Below are 21668 nucleotides of genomic sequence, written 5' to 3'. Positions count from 1 at the left end.
TGTACAAAATCATCTCCATAGTTTCTCTTTTCCCTCATTTTACAAATTGGGGAAATCTGAGGAATTAAGTAAACCTTACCAAGGTTACAAAAGCCAGCGCAAAATAATCCAGAGGATTTGAGTTTGGTTAAGAACAATGTCAGTGAATTCAGGTCTGACTCCAATGTCATCAACTTTTCCACAACCAAACTCAAAAGCTTACTGTTCACCTTTTGCTCTTAACTCACCAACTTCAACATCAACAGCTGACAATATACTATACATCAAATTTATTAAATAGAGATAGGAGAATCCCTGCCCTGAGGGAGTCCAGTGCAGCAGAGACAGATTCATAAACAGGTAAATGTTATATACTATTAAGAAGCACGATGACAGAGGATTTACTAGGGTACTGTTGACTAAGAAAAAAAAAAACAAAAAATGGCAGGGAGAGTCTCACACAAAGGCTCTCTTCGTCAAGCCAGTTTTGCTGGACACATTTGGGAAGCAGAGCATTCCAAGAATTAAAAGTTATTAAAAATAAGCCCAACTGAAGTGTATTTTTATTTTTGTTAACAGTATCATCTGTCACATGTGAAATTCCTATTATGAGCTAAGTACTTCGAGGGCTTTTTAAACTACTACACAATCATCTTTGAAATTTAAAAACTGAAGCTCAGAGGTGAAATAATTTCCCAAGCTACAGTAAGTGATAAGCAAGATACTAGCCTTGCTCTTTCTGGCTAATAGTAATTATTAAATTATAACATGACTTTCCAGTATCCCTCATGTACTTTCACTTGTCTATAGCCACTATCTGTGTGCCTAGTTCAAGGACTACCTTAACTATCCAAGTAATTTCATAGCAATCCTTTTCATCTTTTGTCTTTCTCCATCCCATCTAGGCTTCATATTGCTGCCATTACTCTCCCAAAGCACATACCTGATGTCATTATCCAAAAGAAATCTTTTCCTTGAAGTACAGAAGAAGGTCTACATTTTTTTTTTGGAGACGTAGTCTCACTCAGTCACCCAGGATGGAGTGCAATGGCGCCATCTCAGCTCACTGCAAGCTCCGCCTCCCGGGTTCACGCCATTCTCCTGCCTCAGCCTCCCGAGTAGCTGGGATTACAGGTGCCCACCACTATTCCTGGCTAATTTTTTTGTATTTTTAGTAGAGACGGGGTTTCACCATGTTAGCCAGGATGGTCTCAATCTCCTGACCTCATGATCTGCCCGCCTCAGCCTCCCAAAGTGCTGGGATTACAGGTGTGAGCCACTGCACCTGGCAATAAGGTCTAAATTCTTTAGAGGAGCAATCAACACCCTCCCAGTCTAGCTGGATCCTGATTTTTCATCCTTATTTCTCCTAACCTCCCTCACCAACAAAAACCCATACACAAAACCAAAAAAAAAAAAAAAAAAAAAAATTCCTGTCAGACTGGTTACTCATTGCTTCCTAAAGAAACCCTGAATTATTCTCATCTGTACTTTTACTCTGTGAAGAATGCTCTTTCCTGTCTCCATCTATTAGTAAAACCATCCCATACCCTACCAGTTAATTTTCACCAGAGCACTATCGCTGACCTTCAATAGCAATATTTTATATTCTATATGAATTACTTGTTTCTATAAAACTCTCTCAATTTGTTATTAACTTGAAAGGAGAATTCATCTCAGACATCTCTGTATTTCCTATTTAGTGGATTTTTCAATAAATGAAGTTTAAATGTGTGAACTGAGGATACCCAACTTTGAAAGTTTTAAATGGCTTGAAAGACAGTACTATCATTTTATATAACTGGTTCTCTACTTGGAATGAGTTTGCCTCCCAGGGGACATCTGTCAATGTCTGGACACATTTTTGGCTGTCACAATGGGAGGTAGGGAAAAGGGGTCAGAATACTAACTTCCAGTGGGTAGAGGCCAGAAATGCTGCTAAACATCCCATCCCCCACAGTAAAGAATCATTCATCCCAAAATGTCAATAATCCCGAGGTTAAGAAACCTTACTTTGTTTAGTTCACTGTTAATATGACAGAAATTCTGAAAGAGACAAACTTCCGCTGATTGTATGTACTCTATTACTATGTGCTGTTAAAGCAGAAGAGAAATAAACAGCTACAAAAATCGTTTGGATTATGCAAAACCTACCTTCTCTTTGCCTTTATTTGGGCTAGTGGTTTTAGGATTGGAAAAAGTGGCTTCTTTTTCTACCGTGCCCAGAAAACGGTGATCTGAATGGGAATGAAATGAAACCGTGCCCTTGGGAAGTTTTTTAATCCTAATAGCATGATTTCTTTGAGCAGAGAGCATATCCTAAAAATGATAAAACAAAATTAACTTTCAATTGAAAAAGAAAGCATCAAGAAACACCTCCCAACTTTTCTCAGAAACAACTCACAGGAACCACAGTAAACTCTACTTCATCTGCAATATGGAGCTGGTTCCCATCCAGAATTTCACTGAAGTGGAAGAACATACGAACATCACGATCCACACACTTGATGAAACCAAAACCATCTCTCATGGCAGCAATCACACCCTGAAACCCAAATAATATTTTCACTGGCTGTGAAACTTGTCAAGTAAGGCAACATTCAACTGTACAACCACGATCAAGTTAAATTCATCAGGAATTTTCTCTGATGTGACACAAATACTGTATCCACATTTGAACTGTTCTCACTTAAATACAAACTCATTGCTTTCAACAGAGTAACTTAACCTGAGCAATTTTCTAAAACTCTCCAATTGCTACTTCCTGGCAAATAGGCACTAGAAAAAATTACCACATTTGAACGTAAACACATGAACACAATGTATTTCATAAAAGCCCAAGCCTAATGACAATATAATCTCCAGAAACTTCACTAATTCACAGACCATAATTCCAAAGTAGACAAAGGCACTTCTCTAGTCTCTACCTCAAAAGTTGCATGAGTTTAGGCCCAGGAAAGAGTTAAAATTTACATCTGAAGAATAAAATATACGAAATATTTTCTCTTTTTTTTTTTTCCTTCTTACTAAATTATCAGCTTTGTAAGGCTATTGTATCAAGAGTACCTGGAACATGGTAGGTACTCATGTTTAATGAAACAATGAACACAAATTATCAATCTGCTATTGTATTACATACTACATATTTGCTCACTGCAGAAGTGATTCTGTAAGTTTTAAATATGACCTAAACAATATTTTGACATTTAATCCTTGCCAAGTCCTGATGGTAGCCAAGTTATATTTTCCATACTGTAAAGCAAAACAGATCTTGCCTTTGAAAATGTAAAAAAAAAAAAAAAAAAAAAAAAGAACAAAAAAAAAAATCACACATTCAGACTTACAAACTTTTAAAGTTAAATACACTGTGTCAAATACAATCAGTTCTTCAAAGGCAAAGGATTAAAAAAAACTCAAGAAACTTAAATTTTCATTCAATGTACCCAGTTCCACTGGCAACACTGAGTTATAGTGTAGATATGATCCCAAACATAACTAAATGTAAATTATGTCTGAGAAAATGAGTTCATAAAACATGTTTGGGAAAAATTCTGGTTGGTTTATGCCACTCCCGGACACAAACTCTTAAAAAACAATTTGCAAAGTTCTGCCAAAACAAAACCTTTTTGACTCTGGTTTAATTGCAAGCTTGTCCAAACCGTGGCCTAGGACAGCTCTGCATGTGGCCCAACACAACAAATTGTTAAACCTTCTTAAAACATGATGAGATGTTTTTGCGATTATTTATTTTTTTGAGACAGAGTCTTCCTCTGTCACCTAGGTTGCAGTGCAATGGCATGGTATTGGCTCACTGCAACCTCTGCCTCCCGGGTTCAAGCGATTCTCCTGTCTTAGCCTCCTGAGTAGTTAGGATTACAGGCGCCCACCATCACACCTAGCTAATTTTTCTATTTTTAGTAGAGACGGGGTTTTACCATGTTGGCCAGGCTGGTCTTGAACTCCTGACCTCAAGTGATCACCCGCCTGGGTCTCCCAAAGTGCAGGGATTACAGGTGTGAGCCACCGTGCCTATGTTTTTTTTTTAAAAAAAAAAGCTCATCAGCTATCATTGGTGTTAGTGTATTTTATGTGTGATCTAGTGTCTAGATCATGGGTGTTCAATCTTTTGGCTTCCCTGGACCACACTGGAGGAAGAATTGTGTTTCCTAAAAACAGAAACCACCGATTAAATATCCTAGGAAATAGTTTGGGAAAATCTACTTTCTACAATGATGAACTTGAATTTTCTTACTCTTCATATTAAGGGCCAGAGAATCACTGACTCTAAAAATACCTTAGTAATCCTGTCCAGATTTCCATTCAAAAATTTTTTCACATATATTTCCAAGATAACTGCCAGAGATAACCCAGACTAACTCAAATGTGTATGATTCTTAATCACCTTAACAAGGTAAATGCCCATTAGGGTCATTTAACTTAAGAAAAATTTTAATTTAGTAGTATAAACTTGAATACAACATTGGCTTTCGCATATTAGATACATATCCAGTAATATCCAACACTTACCATTTCTCGGGCTTCATTAGTGAACTGAAATGTATTTGACAGAACTTCTATATTGGTTGCTCGTTCTAATTTGTCACGTCGGTCTGTTGAAATATTAAACCTAACATGGTCACCTTCCAGCAGGGTCACCTTGGATTTTGTATCTTTGTCTCCAAAGGGAAGTTCTTTAGGGATCACAAAGTCAACTTTGATGCGTCCTGGCAATGGGTCATTCTGATGAGAAGGAAAAACTATTTTAGCTGCAGATTTCTCATCCTTCCTAGTTCTAAGTCAAACAAGAAGAACACATAGTAAACCCATGTTATTTTTAATATAGTTCCCTGAAGCGAAAAAAGGTGTTGACAACATAAGTCCAATGTGAAAGCTTCATGGTCTATGGTCACATGAGTCAACCATAAAATTACAACAATGCAATTAAGACCCAGCACTCTGGTACCAAAAGATTTTATTTAAGGAATTTTTCCAGGAATGACACCACTTGTGTCCTCACCTTCCCCACAAACTGGAGGGGTAGGGCAGGGGCAGAGGAGGGAACAAATGTACACCTGAACTGCAGTCTAATCCAATCAGGTGCTTTCCAATTTAATTAGCATTTTCTTCTTTGGCCTTTTCTCATCACCCAGTAAAAAAAAAAAAAATACATATTTGGCTGGGCGAAGTGGCTCATGCCCGTAATCCCAGCACTTTGGGATGCCAAGGTGGACGGATCACAAGGTCAAGAGATCGAGACCATCCTTGCCAACAGGGTGAAACCCCGTCTTTACTAAGAATACAAAAATTAGCTGGGCGTGGTGGCGTGCCCTTGTAGTCCCAGCTACTTGGGAGGCTGAGGCAGGAGAATCGCTTAAATCCAGGAGGCGGAGGTTGCAGTGAGCCGAGATCGCGCCACTGCACTCCAGCCTGGCAATAGAGCGAGACTCTGTCACAAAAAAAGAAGAAAAAAAAAAACAAAACAAAAAACACACACACCATATTTATGGATATATAAATCTGGTTTCTCTTTTAGTTTAAATATACGTAACAATAGGTCCTTAGTTGTTCCACTATCACATTATATTAACTGAATAAGATAAAATCTCAGTATACCACACCATATTATTCTATTACTACTGAGGCGAAATAGGACTCTCCTGAAAAAGATTATTTACCTGGTTTTTACTGGGTACTTTTGGGATAACTTTGGTTACAGTTCCTTCAAAATGTTCAATGCTGATATCTTCAAAAATGACTGTTCCTTGAGGCAATAGTCTGACATCTGTTGCAACTTCTTTACCCTAAATCAGAAGGGGTTGGAGGTGGTGGGGGGACAGAGGAAGGAAGAATCACATAATTTTAAGTGTTTCTTAAAAACATAAACCAACTCTGATCTTAAAAGGCCAAAGATCAAGTTAACTGACTATCTTACATTTCTGTCCTTGATTGTGAATTCCACGTCATCACCAGGCTGTAAGGTTTCTAAGTCACCCTTAAATTCACTATAGTGAAAGAATATCTCTTTTACAACATCACCTCTTTCAATAAAGCCAAATGCCTCCTGAAGCAAAACAAAAAACCAAGAACATTATTACCACTCTGTACAAATTTATGATTACAACTTAAAACCAGTAATTTTTGTAAAATTATACTGTAGTCACAATAATATAATTTGGTACAGTCTAATATTATCAATTAAACAGCCAATTTTAAAGAAGATAATGTATTAGCAACCAAGGAATTTTAAGAGACTACTTTTGAGGTTAACAGTGAAATATTTTTAAAGGGTAAGATAGAAAAAAAAACAAAGGCTGGAGTTTGAAGTACAACATTTCAAGTGGCCAAAGAAAACTCAAGTTTCTCAAATTTAACTTACCTTCATGGCACAAACTACTCCCTGACAGCGGGCTGGTTTCTTTTTCAACAGCATAATGTTGCGAGCACTTACAGCACCAGTACTAGAAAAAAAATAATTGCAGGGAGGAGGAATGAAACAGGGATTAAAAATGTATTGGCCTGCTTAGATATGAATCTAAAGAAACTAGTTTCCTGGGGCTTCAAGAATTCTATCATCACTAAGAATAAATACAGGGTTTATGACATTTGATTATTTTCATATGGCTTTATATGCAAAGGACTTTAACTCCTTAGCCTTCTACATTTGGCAAATATATATATAGGTCATCTTTCTCTGGGACTGTTGTTGGAAGATTTGCTTTTTTACAAACTTACACATGGGTGCATGATGTTCTACTCTGTTTTTCTATTTCAACAAAATAACTGAAATAAAGCCACAAAGCGAATGCTACCAAAGGTGGGGAATACTAAAGTCTTATAAAGGTTATTCATTGAACAAACATTTGTGTAGGTATAATCTGCGGCAAAGTAAGGTACTGGTGATACAGAAGTAAATAGGAGATGGTCTCTATTTTCAGTGAGTGCTAAATTTAGTAGCTATCTCATTAATTATTTCCGAGTAAACAGCCATAAAAGTTGAGTAAATGAAGTGATTTTAAGAGAACTTGCTATGCTTTTAGAAGTAATGATATCCACCTCCACTGGAGAATGGAAACAAGTTAGAGACACCACATGTTGCTTTTATGCTCTCATATTTGTGCAGCAGCGATGTAAATTCAATTTTGTTTTTAAGATAACATAGACTGTATAAGACATAATGGTACTATTAGTCTAAATGTTTTAAGAAAAGACCTATACACCAAGCAATTACTTCTCTTAATTTTTCACAGACAAATAACCCAAAATGTGCTTTTTATTTAAAAAAATGTTACAGACTAACAAAGACACCAGAAAAATTCTACCTGCTTTTGTAACTTACTGCAGTGAAAAGGCTTTAGAGTCAGATGGGAATTTAAATGCCTGCTATTTAAAAGCAGTATGAACATCGACAAGTAACTTTGTGAGAACTTATACCTAATTTTACAGATGAAGAAACTGACCAGGTAAGGCTGTTCTGAAAATAACAACTATATAAATTGAGGCCTTCAAACTGTAACTAATAATAACCACACCTACAACACAATCTGATTCCTTCAAGGCTTGCCAAGAAAGAGATAAGGTTCAAGGCAGATAATCCCACAGACATGCTCTTAGGACTTTTCCCTCCACGTGCTACTGGAAAGTACATTACTAGCACTTTCTCCAAATTTCTATTTTAATTTCCTTCTCCTCTTCCATCTCTCATCTCTCCTATCCCAAGATAAAAATAATATTCTCCCTGGGCTTTCTTAACTACATTTTTCTTAACTGTGTATGCTGATGAATTCTACAGCTCTATATACTTCCCCTACAGGCAGGAAACAGACCTCAGACTTATACGTCTAAGTCTCAGACCTATACACGCAACTGTAGATTTGATATCTCTACCCAGATATATCACAAACATCTCACACTCAAAAATTGCCAAGATAAGTATGATTCTTTTCCCACCTTGAACATTCTCCTTATGTCTCCTTAGCCCAGTTTATGGTACCATCATCTGCCCAGTAGGCCAGGCCAGAAAAACAGTATTTGGGACTCCCTTTAATTCCAACCCCACCTTTATCAAATCAATTAAGATTGATGATTCTGTCTTCTCAATATGACTTGACTCCTCCACCCCATCCTCTTAGTCTATCCTTATCAGGCAGTCATCTTTCATGTTAACTCTCACATCACTGCCTCTGATCAACAGCATCCCCACCTTTCAAAAGTCTACCACTTCCACCACCTCCAAAGATCTAAACCAATCACACTTCCTTGTTTTAAACACCGCAGATTCCTACATAGAAGAACGCTCAAACTTTACCTTCTGGTCAATTCGACCAAACTTTTGGCCATTTCCCCCAAACATGTCATGATACTTCTTCTAATCATAATGCTCTTTTTTCTCATCTCTCTAGTGACTATATCCCTCCCTCAAAACTTACCTTAAAGCACTATTTTTTGAAAAACCTTCACTGATCTCTAGAACAAGTCCTTGAAACGCCTAACAATGTTTTAATTATCATCTTCCTGTTTCTGAGACCCTGCATCATGGCTGTAATACAATATTCATAGACCTCAAATCATTAGTTGATGAATTGAAAGTTCATGAAAACTATCCAGACTTACAAGTTAGGTTTTTAACTCTATTCAAATTTCTTAATGGAGGGGGAAAAAAAAAAAAAACCGCTTAGGTGAGAAAATTTAAAAAAAAAGAACTCACTGTTTATTGTTATCAATTACAAAGTTTATTTTATCTCCAGTTTCCAGCTGAACGTTCCCTTCGACATCTTCAGGGGTGTAAGTCAGATAAAACACTTCCTGTGAATTAATAAATCATTATTACTATTTTGGCAGGATGCATATTCACTGTATACTGTGATTTACTTACTTAAAAACCTCTTATACTGGCATTTTAAGCCAAATTTCTTAAAATTAAATGCTTTATGACAAGTCACTTTATTCATATAAACACACACTTCCCCTCCATGGTGCTGATGACTTCTGCGAGTCCACAGCTGAGCAGCAATCCAACTTCAAAAAGCTTACACACGTGGAAGCATTTGCCCAGAGACTATAGTTACATTTCAAAAAAACAATTTTATATAAGGCATTCCAAACAAAAAAAGCTGGTGTTAGTGCTTAAAAGAAACCAGAAAAAGATCCTCCCCACAACCCCCAAAAAAGTGATTAAAAGGAACATTTTACCTTAATGTTCTAACTAAGGTCATACTTGGGCAAACTAAGACACTTGGAAGTCCTATGGAATTTTTCTTCTTAAATTTTTTGATTATGCTGCATTTGAAGCCTCTTAGAAACCAAATTTAAAACTGATTTTAACAACTGCAGCTTACGTTTTCTATTTTGAATTTTAAAGTACGCTTATAGATCACATGGTGGATCAGGCAAAGGTTTAAGAAAAATACACAAGTTTACCCCATTACGTTCGTAGCATACACTCCCTGTTGGACTCTGACCCGGGGCAGCTGGAGATTTACTCTCTAAGTTGTGAGGAACAGCGCACACAACCTACCAGTCAAAAAAAAAAAAATTTCCATTGCTAATCATTTCAGGAGCAGCACTGTGCAATATAAACTGAATTTTAATATCCTCTATACTATACACAGGGATGCATTTTAATATGATCCACAAGAGGATGTCATGCTGCCAAGTTTCAAACTTACAGTACGTAAATTGACTGTAAGCATTGACTCAGGGTTACATGTAAAAACCCAATTGAGTCTTGACCATATTTTTATTTCAGGTCAAGAAATGCCAGTGCTTTTTGATTAATTTTAAAATAGTAATCTTTATATACTATAGCTCTCTTTCGTGCAAACTGAGGAGATGGGGAGAATCTTCCTTTTCTAATGTGAAAGATATGCAAATGCAGGGCCCTAAAAAAACACAAAGCATCAAAGTCACTAACTTGTCCATTCATTCGTTCTTCAGGGAGGATTTCTTGTTTTATCTTCACCAGCTTAACAGCAATGGGTTTCCCAGTCCGCCGGTCCGATGATACTTCAAATTCAACATCATCTAAAATAAATAATGTGTTATGTTTGTTGAACTGATTTTTGCGAAACGATATATTGCTTCCAAGCTATACTTAACATTTGAATTGCCTTAGACCAGTGGTTTTCAAAGTGTGGTCCCTGGACCAGCAGCATTAACATCACCTCGGAGCTTAAAAGAAATATTGGACCTAACTCTAGTCCTAGCCAAAGACAAACTCTGGGGATCAAGTATAGCAATCTGTGTTTTAACAAGCCTTCCACGTAATTCTGATAGACACAAATGTTTCAGAACCACCATCTTATGCTAAGATAGCCATGTCTTAATCTTAGTTTTTATGGCATTTACACATACTACAAATGAGATGACTTAACAATCATAACCTTTGGCGAGATTTTTTTTTTAAACTCCTCTGTACCTCAGTTTTCTCATATGTAAAAGGAGAATAACTCCTAACAAACAGGACTGCCATGAGGATTAACCAAAACAATGCTCCTATAGCATGCATCTTGTTAGCTATTATACTGACTCTTTTCTCAAACATGTTTTTTAAAAATGCACAGAGGCCTCATAATTTCAGTCCTTTAGTAAGCCAAACACTTTCACATGTAAAAACCTTTTTTTTTTTTTTTTTGAGACAGAGTCTCCCTGTCACCCAAGCTGGAGTGCAGTGGCAACGATCTAAGCTCACTGCAACCTCTACCTCGCAGGCTCAAGTGATCCTCCCACCTCAGTCTACTTAGTAGCTGGGACTACAGGCACAAGTCACCTTCCTCAAGCTAATTTTTGTATTTTTTGTAGAGATGGGGTTTTGCCATGTTGCCCAGGCTGCAAGCTGGTCTTGAATTCCTGAGCTCAAGCAATCCACTAGCCCTGGCCTCCCAAAATGCTGGGAATACAGGCATGAGCCACCATGCCAGACCTGTGAAATAATTCGTATGGTGTCAGCCAAAATGAATTTCCGTATAATCTAAGAGGTGACTTTTTTTCGTTTTGTTTTTGAGACGGGGTCTCACTCTGTCGCCCAGGCTGGAGTGCAGTGGTGGGATCTCGGCTCACTGCAAGCTCCACCTCCCGGGTTCACGCCATTCTCCTGCCTCAGCCTCCCGAGTAGCTGGGACTACAGGCGCCTGTCACCACGCCCAGCTAATTTTTTGTATTTTTAGTAGAGACGGGGTTTCACCATGTTAGCCAGGATGGTCTCCATCTCCTGACCTCGTGATCTGCCCACCTCGACCTCCCAAAGTGCTGGCATTACAGGCGTGAGCCACCGCGCCCGGCTTCTAAGAGGTGACATTCTAGGGATTACTTTTTTCAGGTACTACCCAAAATAGTACCTGACAGAATAATCATAAGTAACATTATAAAAGTTCAATATTCCTACTGGCTTAAAATCTTACGGGTAAACAGTCATCATTACGGGGAACAACAGCATTTACTGTAAATATACGCAAATATAATCTTTTAAGGATTCTGCTGGTTTATACAGATATTCTTCAGTAAACACTACAACTAAAAGTCCAAAATGTTTTTATTTACATAAAGCATTTTTTTGAAAAACATTCATGAACAAATTGATATGCAAGACAAATTTTGTGATTACATTTTTACAAAGGAGAACTGACAGATTACCTCCTACTTTTAAGTCTTGCAGGTTGCCATTATACTGTGAACAGTGGAAGAAAAGTCTAGCTTGACGTTCTGAACACTGAATAAATCCGTAAGAGGTTAACAGTTTTTCAATAACCCCAGTTTCACGCAGTGCTGCTGAAGTACCATTAGGGTACCCATTATGTCCATTGTTGTGGAGAAGGTTTGGATCAAAGCTCATCTGTTTTAAAAAGAAAAAGAATATATACATATCTGTACATTATCTCCATAGCATATTAAGTCTGGTTAATAAGTCACTAAATCTTCCATATAAAAAGGCAAAAAAAAGTAAAATGAAGGGAAGATTATGGACTTTATTACTGCAGCATTAATTTAGCTAATAAAACATTTCAGAGGAAACAACTTAAGTTATTATATTGGGGAACTGCCCCAAATTATGGTAGAATTTCCACTTACCAGACAAAAATAGAATTTCTGGGGTTTAATATTAAGGTACAGCAACTACATTAGTAAATGCTGCCTTTACATGAACTGAAAATTACTAAAACAACAATTTCAGAACAAAGGTAATTAACGTTAAGAGACAGCGACCACAAACTACCAAAGACTTTTAAGAGATTTGGTAACACTATTTTGAAACTTCAGCCAATACCTTAATACTATTTAGTAAGTCATGCATTTGGAAGACATATTTCAAGTTAGTAGAGATTAACACAATAAAATGAACTTTCTATGCAATACTTAAACTAGAAAATTTCAGAGCAATTCATGCTTAGGTCCTTTAATGAAAGACTATCCAAAATAGTGCAGTAGAAAACTTCTGAGACAACAAAACCCCAAGATAGCAAAAGCATTTCCATTTTAAAAATGCTGAATCATTTCACAAGTACATTTAAAGAAATCTTTACCTGAAAGAAAGCCTTCACTTTTCACATACTGATGAAATCTGTAACTATCACTTCTTTCCCATTCTTTAGTGAAATAGGAGCTATTTAAAAGCAATATAATGGAATCTGCCTAGGTCATAAAATACTACCACATTGGATGTTCCACCTTCCCTTCTTTGAGTAAAACAACAAAAACTATAAGTGAAGCACAAAATAGGACGAAATCCTTAGCAAAGCCTATGTCTATAATTTACCACAGTAATGACATTTCTAAATCATTACAATTATGTTTTAGACCCTTTCATTGAAAATCTGATTTGTAAGTATTTCCATTTAAGTGGGATGTTGCGCATTATTAATAAAAAGGATAAATTTTCATTAGGAAAAGAGTAACTAAAATTCTAGAAAGATAAACCAAAGTATGAGTCAACGATATCTGTGATGGTCAAATCACGTAAATCAAAGCCACCACACCTGTAGGTGGTTATGTCCTAATTCTTCTACACTAGCCACTCTTCTGTGTTTAACATATATTAACTCATTTAACTTTCACAAAAGCCCACAAGAAAGTATTGTATTAGCCTCATTTTACCAATGAGAAAACAGACACAGAGAAGTTAAATGACTTGCCAAAGTCAAACAGAAGATTCAAACCAAGAAGGTCTGGCTGTAAACCAGGGCTTCTCAAATGAGAAGTTAAAATACAAAATCAGACTCAGTGGGTATGGGGATTTGAGACTTTCCATCTTTATTAAGATCCAAGGTGATAATAATGCTTCTGATTCTTACATATACTTTGAGCAGTAAAGCCCTAATCTACTGAAGTTATCTTTCAAGACTGAAGGTGAAAAAAATGATTCCCTAAGTTAGAAGGTGAGTCTGTAAGATATTTCAACCAGAATGAGTGGCAATCCTAGTCATGCTTTTAACACAAAGCAAGGTAAGCTGAGATGACTGCTTTCCTGACTTACAGATCTCTGATAAGTTGGGGTCCTCTTTTGTTTTTTAGTCCCAGATGAGGTAGAAGATGAAGATAAAGGTAATGAAAGTGAAGGAGGGGCTGCAGGAGAGGGATGAGGATCTGATGACACAGTAAAAACGTTCTCCATCTCAAACAGCTGTTATAACATAGCATAATGTTGATAACTATGATCAATAACAATTTAATGCACATTTCACAGTCAATCTTTATATATTTTTAGCTCAGGTTTAGCGAAATATAAATTAGATTTCTATTGACATAGGAAATATATAGAATTAACATTACTATAAAAGGTGAAATGTATTTTTTTTAAAGCCATTAAAACATACGATGACATCAACAATTCTGAAAATGTCACAAAGACTCTTGATGCTTGTTGGAGTGAGACTATTCAGTCCAATTTCTTTTCAATGCCGATCAACTTTAAATAGAACCTATCATTTTTAGTCACTAGTCTCCCTAGAGTACACACTGATAACCCAGTGGGGCGTAGAAGAAAATAACTGGGACTATTTTTCTGCCCAGAGATAAAAATGAGCTTTTATAAATATTTACTATGTATTTATAGTCTAGGTTTCACCGAGTTGGTATGTCAGATGGTCTACGAGTATCATGTATTACTCAGGTATTCTGAGGAAAGAGTGGAGAACTCCAAAACAGGCCGACAGTGAAGTCCCCACTCATTTGCTCTTACCATATTACCGTATGCCCGATAAGGAGATATACAAATTTAGTTATCTAGTGTAACTAAACTACCTTCACAAATAGACAAATGAGGCCGGATACAGTGGCTCACACCTGTAATCCCAGCACAGGGAGGCCGAGGTGGGCAGATCACTTGAGGTCAGGAGTTTGGGACCAGCACGGCCAACATGGTAAAAGCCTGTCTCTACTAAAAATACAAAATTTAGCCAGGCATGGTGGCATGGGTCTGTAGTCCCAGCTACTCAGGAGGGGGAGGCATGAGAATTGCTTGAACCCAGGAGGCAGAGGTTGCAGTGAGCCGAAATTGTGCTACTGCACTCCAGCCTGGGCAACATAGCAAGACTCCATCCCAGAAAAACAAAAAAGCCCAAATAGACAAGTGGTTGAAAGATTCCCGCAGAAGAACCTCAGATGGAAGATAAGGCAAGCACATGCAAAGGGCAAGGGAACTGACATTTCTATTCCTAGTACTAGTTCTTCAACCTCCACATTAAGAAACCATCTAATGAGATATGACAAGTATGACAAAAAGTTAAGATCAAGACTATGATATGGACTTACATTAGTTGCAATACAACACACAAATGTAGATTTCCCTGATACTAATTCATGGTATTATAAAGCTTTTCAAAATTAAACACTTAAAAACCAGCAATCCAGAACATAGTATTTCTAGCAAGAACAGAACATTTCTGCACAAGTAAACTTTTTATAATATCCCTCACTTCACATTTTTCTCTTTATTTGTACCACTATGTTTTACAATGCAGACACAGAATTATAATTACACAATTTGTATATACACATATCGAAAATACATGTTTTTAACTGATAAGCAGTATAAAATTAACTTGAGAACCATTATTCTAGATCACTGAGGGACTTTCAAGCTGTGCTTCTTTCATGTTTATTTGTTTATTTATTTAATTTATTTATTTTTGAGACACAGTCTTTCTCTGTCACCCAGGCTGAATTAATTAATTTATTTATTTTTGAGATGGAGTCTTGCTGTCACCCAGCCTGGAGTGCAGTGGTGCGATATCGGCTGACTGCAACCTCTGCCTCCTGGGTTCAAGTGATCCCTTTGCCTCAGTCTCCCAAGTAGCTGGGACTACAGGCGTGCACCACCAAACCCAGCCAATTTTTGTATTTTTAGTAGAGACGGGGTTTCACCATGTTGGCCAGGCTGTTCTCGGAACTCCTGACCTCAAGTGATCCGGCCCCCCACACCGCGCCCTGGCCTCCCAAAGTGATGGGATTATAGGCGTGAGCCGCTGCACTTGGCCTCATGTTTAGACTATAGTTCTGATTACTATTAAATCCCCATTCTCAAGTCTCCAATCCTGTCACACATCACTGCAGGTAGGAGATAGAAATCCTCTTTTTCTTACCCAAAGGGAGACTGAACCAGAATTAGAAAGCATCAAAGCTAGCATTTTCTTTTAAGACTCTAAGTTGTTCCCCAACAAGAATGTTGGAATCTGGGCTCTACTGTTCGTCTCGTCTCATCCCTAGACACATACCAAAAGAGTTGAAAAAGCCTTCCCCTTCTCCCAGAATCTTTGCTGACTAGAGCTCTCTTTCCCTAGCCTTTATCAATTTGGAGGAGGCCTTTATTTTATTTTTCCAAAGGGAAACACACCACTCAAACAACTTTAGATAAGTTGATGTGACATGTGACATGTTAATACTTTTCAAAGAATTCCTAATAATTTGGCTAAACTATATTTTTATGGCATTGCAAATATTTCTTAATCAGCACCATCAAAAAACAAGCAAAATGGAAGTTATCACAAAAACAATTACATGAAAATAGACGACAAATGGAAGTAGATAATTTAACAGAACCTTGTTTATAAAAAATTAAAGATGCTAACAAAGGTGGTGGTAGGAAGAACCCAGTAGGTAAATGTTATTTGACTTCTTTTTTAAATAGGGGAAAAAAAGTCCACAATTTAGTTGCTTGCCTAACAGCATGTAAAAAGGAATTCAAATGAACCAAGTTTAATGTCTCAAAAAATATTTAAAAACCAGCCAGACTCAGTGGTTCATGTTTGTAATCCCAGCACTTTGAGAGGCTGAGGTGGCAGATCGCCTGAGCCCAGGAATTTGAGACCAGCCTAGGCACATGGCAAAACCCTGTCTCTACAAAAAAATACAAAAATTAGCCAAAATTAGCTGGATGCCTATAGTTCCAGCTACTCAAGAGGCTGGGGTGGGAGGATCACCTGAGCTTGGGAGGTCAAGCCATGATCCTGACACTGTACTCCAGCCTGGGTGACAGAGTGAGACCCTGTCTCAAAACAAAAACAAAAACAAAAACAAAACAACAAAAACAAACAAAACCCCCAAAACATTCACACACACACACCCCCATGGATGAGTATATCTGTAAAATCTTTGCAAGGGTGGAACTTTCTAGATTTGAAATCAATTAAAAAAAATCACAAGGGACTGATATCTGATTATACAAAAAGCACAAGCTTTTATACTCAAAGCTAGGGGGAAAAGTGTAAATACACCAGAGTAGTATTGAAGATTCTAGGCAAATCAGTCCAATTAAATTACCTGAATATAAGCTTCTTGAGGGGCAGAACTCTCTATTCAAAGCTAAATCCCTAGATTTTAGATAAACAGTGCCTGGCACAGACCAGGCACTCATATGTTGAATTACTGATTAAGTGAGCAAATAAATCATTCTTGAATATCAATCATTAAACTTTATACACAAAAACTCAAAACATTAAACATTAAAAAAACCTGAATTTTTGCAATAAAAAAATTCAGATACAGCAAATTAATACTTTCATATACCAAACTAGCAAAGACGTAAGATTTTAAAATAATGAAAAACTGAGCTAAGAACAACACACACACCACTTTTATGGTAGTAAATTGGTACAACCTTTTAGAAATGCAATTTAGCAACATGTATCAAAATGTGGAGATATTTTTCTTAGTAAGTGCATTACAGAAAAGCTCTCCTGGGGAAATCTGAAATGTGAAAAAAGCTTTATGCACAAGTATTTTAACAAATATATTTTTGTAGCAAATTCCTGGAAATAATCTAAAGTCTAACACACTTTATAGCTCAAGACGTCATTGTAACTTATGTAATGCTATGTGGTCATTGGAAACAGTATGTGGAAAATGCTTATTCTGTAATAGGAAATGAGACATAAGATATTTATACAGTATGATTTCAAATGTATTTAAAGACCAGAAAATCTACTTTAATGTTCACAGATGAGAAAACACTTAGCCATCTTAAGGGCACAGCGCTAAAAATGGCAAATGTGGGAACAGAATCCAGTTCTGACTCCATTCTTAACCACTGCCTTATTCATTCAACCACAATTGAGTTCATACAATGCATCAGCACTATTTTAGGTTCTACTCATATAGTAGGTAACAAAATACACAAATATCTCCAGCCTCATAAAGTTCAGACCTTCTACCCTTTTCTACATATTTACTTTTAAACTGAAAAAGTCATTGACAAAATTAGTCCTCCTTTAATAAAAGCAGAACTGGAACAAATCTCAGGTCAAATTTAAACTTCATTTGTAACTCAAGAAATTGATTAAAGTTCCCTGAAGAACATAAAAGTCAAAAGACTGGATTTCAGTCCTGACTTTCAAGTACTTTTAACATCTCTGGGATTTTTTCCTCAAAAGTAAAGTGGGAGCACCTAACTGGTTTCCAAGTTCCTTTGGGGAGAGGGGGTGGAAATCTATGCTTTGTAACTTATTACAACATCTAAGTTGTTTTACCCCCTAATCTGGTCTGCTTGGCTTCTACTGATTGACAATTAATTTGGAAAAGGTAGCCTATTTCACCATAAGATCTTTAGAAAACCACTCTGTATTCTCAGACATACACCTCCCCTTGACTTCCACTGTTTCTTTCAATTTTCTGAACACAACCATTTTTAATACTAATTGCTGTCTTCTGGATAGGTTCTAAGTAATTATCCATTAAAGTGCATTTCACTACTACTCTTAATGTACCCGACCAATATAAAGTACTGAGTGATTACACCCCTTGATTCTGTAGACTGAAGTTTTATAACTTTGTAAAACTAAAACACATCCCCATCATTTCTTCACAAATCACATTAGTGAAATCAGGTTTTCTTTCAGTTCCTCCGTAATGGATCATTTGTTCCTAAATAAAAAAAACTATAACCTAATGCTTTTAAAATGCCTTCTGTTGGTTAATCTAGTATTCCAATTTGGTGACTAATTTTAAATTATCAGACTCTGTAGTTTATCTTTTAATCATTCATTCTCCTACCTTAATACCTGTCTCACAGAGTTGTTGAGATGGTTAAATGAGTTGCTTCACGTAAAAAGCCTAAAATAAGTGCTTACATAGCACATAGGTACTCAGAACTACTTATTAGGTCTCTGAAAAAAGCAGGGCAAGGATAGCATCTGGCAGCATACACCTGGAGACTTCTCTAAAATCAGTCTCTTACTAATTGCTATCCATCCAACATTTCTCCATATTGACCATTATGCTATCATGAGCTACTCTGCCAAGTTTTTTATTCACTGGCTCTGGGGTTTTTGCTAGGGATGAAAAGTAAGCTCAATAGTTCCCACATCTGACTGAAAAATCAGGACATTTACAGTTCCTGTCATAGGTCTCTATTTGACTACTATCACACACCTAGCAACTAGCACCCTAGCAACCGCCAAGTAATCCTGTTATTTTCTCACTCATCTGGGGCCTCAGTTTTCTCTTGCTTTGCTATGTTTCAAGTATGAAAATTATTGCGTTCAGCAGAAAAAAACTAGGAGCATGACAGGAATTTTCTAGTTTTGCTTTTCTCTTGTCTGTCACCTTCAGACTACCTGGATCAAATCATTCACCAAACAATTCAGGTCTATTTTCACATCTCAAACAAATGCTTTCTAAGCCTTATTCTTTCTTGCCATTTTATGGCTAATCCTACCCTTCTATATATATTTGTTCCTAATTATGTACTATTTTTACTGATTTTACAAAACCCCCCTTTAAAATCTGGGGGTTCCATTGCATTACCAAATCTGTTTTCTTAGCTGTGTGCCCCCCTTTAATTGAACTATTTCACAACTCTACAACCACAGCCATGTTTTACTGCCAATAATCTTCATCCCAATCGTGGTTTCTTTGTAAATATGTAAACATGTAATTTTTAGACAGCTATGGATGCATTTATATATTAAAATGTTCACGTAGTAAACTAATATTCAGAATACAAAGATTACACTAAACAAAAAGCACTTCTTTAAATCTATTTCTATAAATCATGTCAATGAAATGAAAGCCTTAATATCTAATCTTGCCAGGCATGGTGGCTCACGCCTATAATCCCAGCACTTTGGGAGGCCAAGGCGGGTGGATCACAAGGTCAGGAATTCAAAACCAGACTGGCCAACATGGTGAAACCCCGTCTCTACTAAAAATACAAAAATAAGCCAGGTGTGGTGATGCGCGCCTGTAATTCCAGCTACTCAGGAGACTGAGGCAGGAGAATCACCTGAACCTGGGAGGGAGAGGTTGCAGTGAGCCAAGATCATCCCACTGCACTCCAGTCAGGGCGACAGAGCAAGATTCTGTCTCAGAGAGAGAGAAAAAAAAAAAAATCTAATCTTTTATCCTTCAGAACATAAAATTGTGGTTTCAGTTTGTGTTAATCTTCCTTATCTAATCCAACAGAATCCATAACAATTAGTCTAAAATTATTTTTTAAAAATCAGCTAAGGTAAGAAGAAACAAATAGAAAAACTAAATGCTACAATTACCTTAAAATTAAGTAAGTGTCTGTTTATGAGACATAGATAATTTAATATTACTATAGTTTTTAGTTGTTAAGGAACAATTCTAGTGCACAGTAAGGTCATCAACACTATTACATAATCCTTCAATAAATTGGAAATAAAGTCCTAAGTGCTTCTTGAAATAGCAATGAAGCTTTTGTAACTGAATGACTTATTTTCATTCTTCATTTTATTTGACCTCTGTGGCATCTAAAAAAATGTTTACCATTGACTTCTTGAAATTATCCTTGGTGCTTCTTCCTGACTTCTAAGTCTTTGCTCTCTTCATTGGTGCTTCTTCCTTTATTACCTATAAACTGATGACTTCTTTCTGAATTCCTTTATGTCTACTAACTTTAGAAAATCTGGAAACTAAAGATTAAAAAGGAAAATTGCTCTTCATAAGCCTACCCTCAAAGTTAACCACTGCTCAATATTCCATACTAGTGTATTTCCTTCAACTTCAGATTGCTATCTAATGAACACAATAGATTTCCATAATATATTTTAATATCAGTAAGTTACTACTCTAACTTCCCTATTCCTATGAACAATGAAGGTTTCTAGTTTGGACAACTGGATTTGATAAAGCCATTCTCTCCACATTTATCTTCAGATTCAATTGGTCTCCAAGTCCTCACTTCTAAACCATCAGAACACCTAGCACCTACCTTTTCTCTACCTACACCTTAGCTTTTATCTTCCTTATACTCGATCCACTGCTTTTGACAGGTCTTCCCATCCTCAGCCTTTCCCTCAAAAGTGTCACCATTTGTCTTTTAAAGGTACACTTCTGAATATTACTTTAAAATGTGAAGCAATAAAGCTATCTTACTTTTGGGGGAAAAACCCTTAAGCCCTTGCTTATAGATATCTGATGGCTCTCCTACGGAATAAAGACAAATGCATTGGGCCAAACCTCCAGCAAACTTCCCTTTCATAACTCTCCCCACAAAATTATATTCTCTACTCTGTTCATAATGAACAACTTAATATATACCACGTGCTTTCACATATCCCTGAATCTGCTAATTCTGTTACCTCTATACCTCTACCAATCTCTCTTCTCCCACTTAACAAGGTACTACTCACCTTCAAATATCCCTTTTCTGTAGGCTTTCTTTACCCTCCTCCTTACCTCCAAGGGAACAGCTTCAGTTATATTCTTAATATTTTATTAGTGTCTTTTAGCCTATATTAAACTGTGATATTGTGTAACAAATTGTTCTAAATCATACGTCTATTAGTATCTTATTCATTCCTTATATTTCAGCACTAGCAATGCCTAACAATATAGCAGGCACGTCAACCATTCATTCACAAATATGCACTACAAATGTAGGTATGGATATAAAGTAAGGTTCTTTCCTCAAGAAGCTAACATTGAAGACAGTAGAGAGAAAGAAACAGACGTCAGTAGCAAATATCACCAAAGTTTCACAGATCCTCGTAGAAAGACTGTGATGCACATTCTTATTTGAAATCCTAACTTCTAAATAGTACAGACGGAGCTTCTCTAAGAGACCAGCAAGTAGAGAGATCAGCATGTATTAATATAATCTGGTGTGAAAAATCTGTTTGACCCTAAATACTGTCCTTATCTAACAAGAGATAGTGTTGATATTTCATACTAGTTGAGAATAGAAAAACTGTCTTCTGAATACCTTTAGAAAAGAATAAAGATTTTATATTTGACCAAAT

At 36.6% G+C, this 21668-nt stretch overlaps 1 protein-coding gene across 1 annotated transcript in view; it reads right to left on the bottom strand.

Moving 5' to 3' along the window:
* The window catches only part of CSDE1 (cold shock domain containing E1), a gene marked incomplete at its 5' end in the record, with an annotated part of 41062 nt that overhangs the window by 11193 nt on the left and 8201 nt on the right, over positions 1-21668 (bottom strand). The window contains 9 exon segments of the mRNA NM_001133212.1: positions 2134-2298; positions 2384-2524; positions 4507-4719; positions 5655-5780; positions 5912-6040; positions 6356-6437; positions 8684-8781; positions 9890-9999; positions 11608-11806. Of these exon segments, the coding sequence (NP_001126684.1) occupies positions 2134-2298; positions 2384-2524; positions 4507-4719; positions 5655-5780; positions 5912-6040; positions 6356-6437; positions 8684-8781; positions 9890-9999; positions 11608-11806 (1263 nt within the window).

This window comes from Pongo abelii, chromosome 1 (genome assembly GCF_028885655.2).
Source record: "Pongo abelii isolate AG06213 chromosome 1, NHGRI_mPonAbe1-v2.0_pri, whole genome shotgun sequence".
Taxonomy (NCBI): domain Eukaryota; kingdom Metazoa; phylum Chordata; class Mammalia; order Primates; family Hominidae; genus Pongo; species Pongo abelii.
The sequence above is the reverse complement of the archived record's forward strand: the minus strand, read 5'-3'. Positions and strand labels throughout refer to the sequence as shown.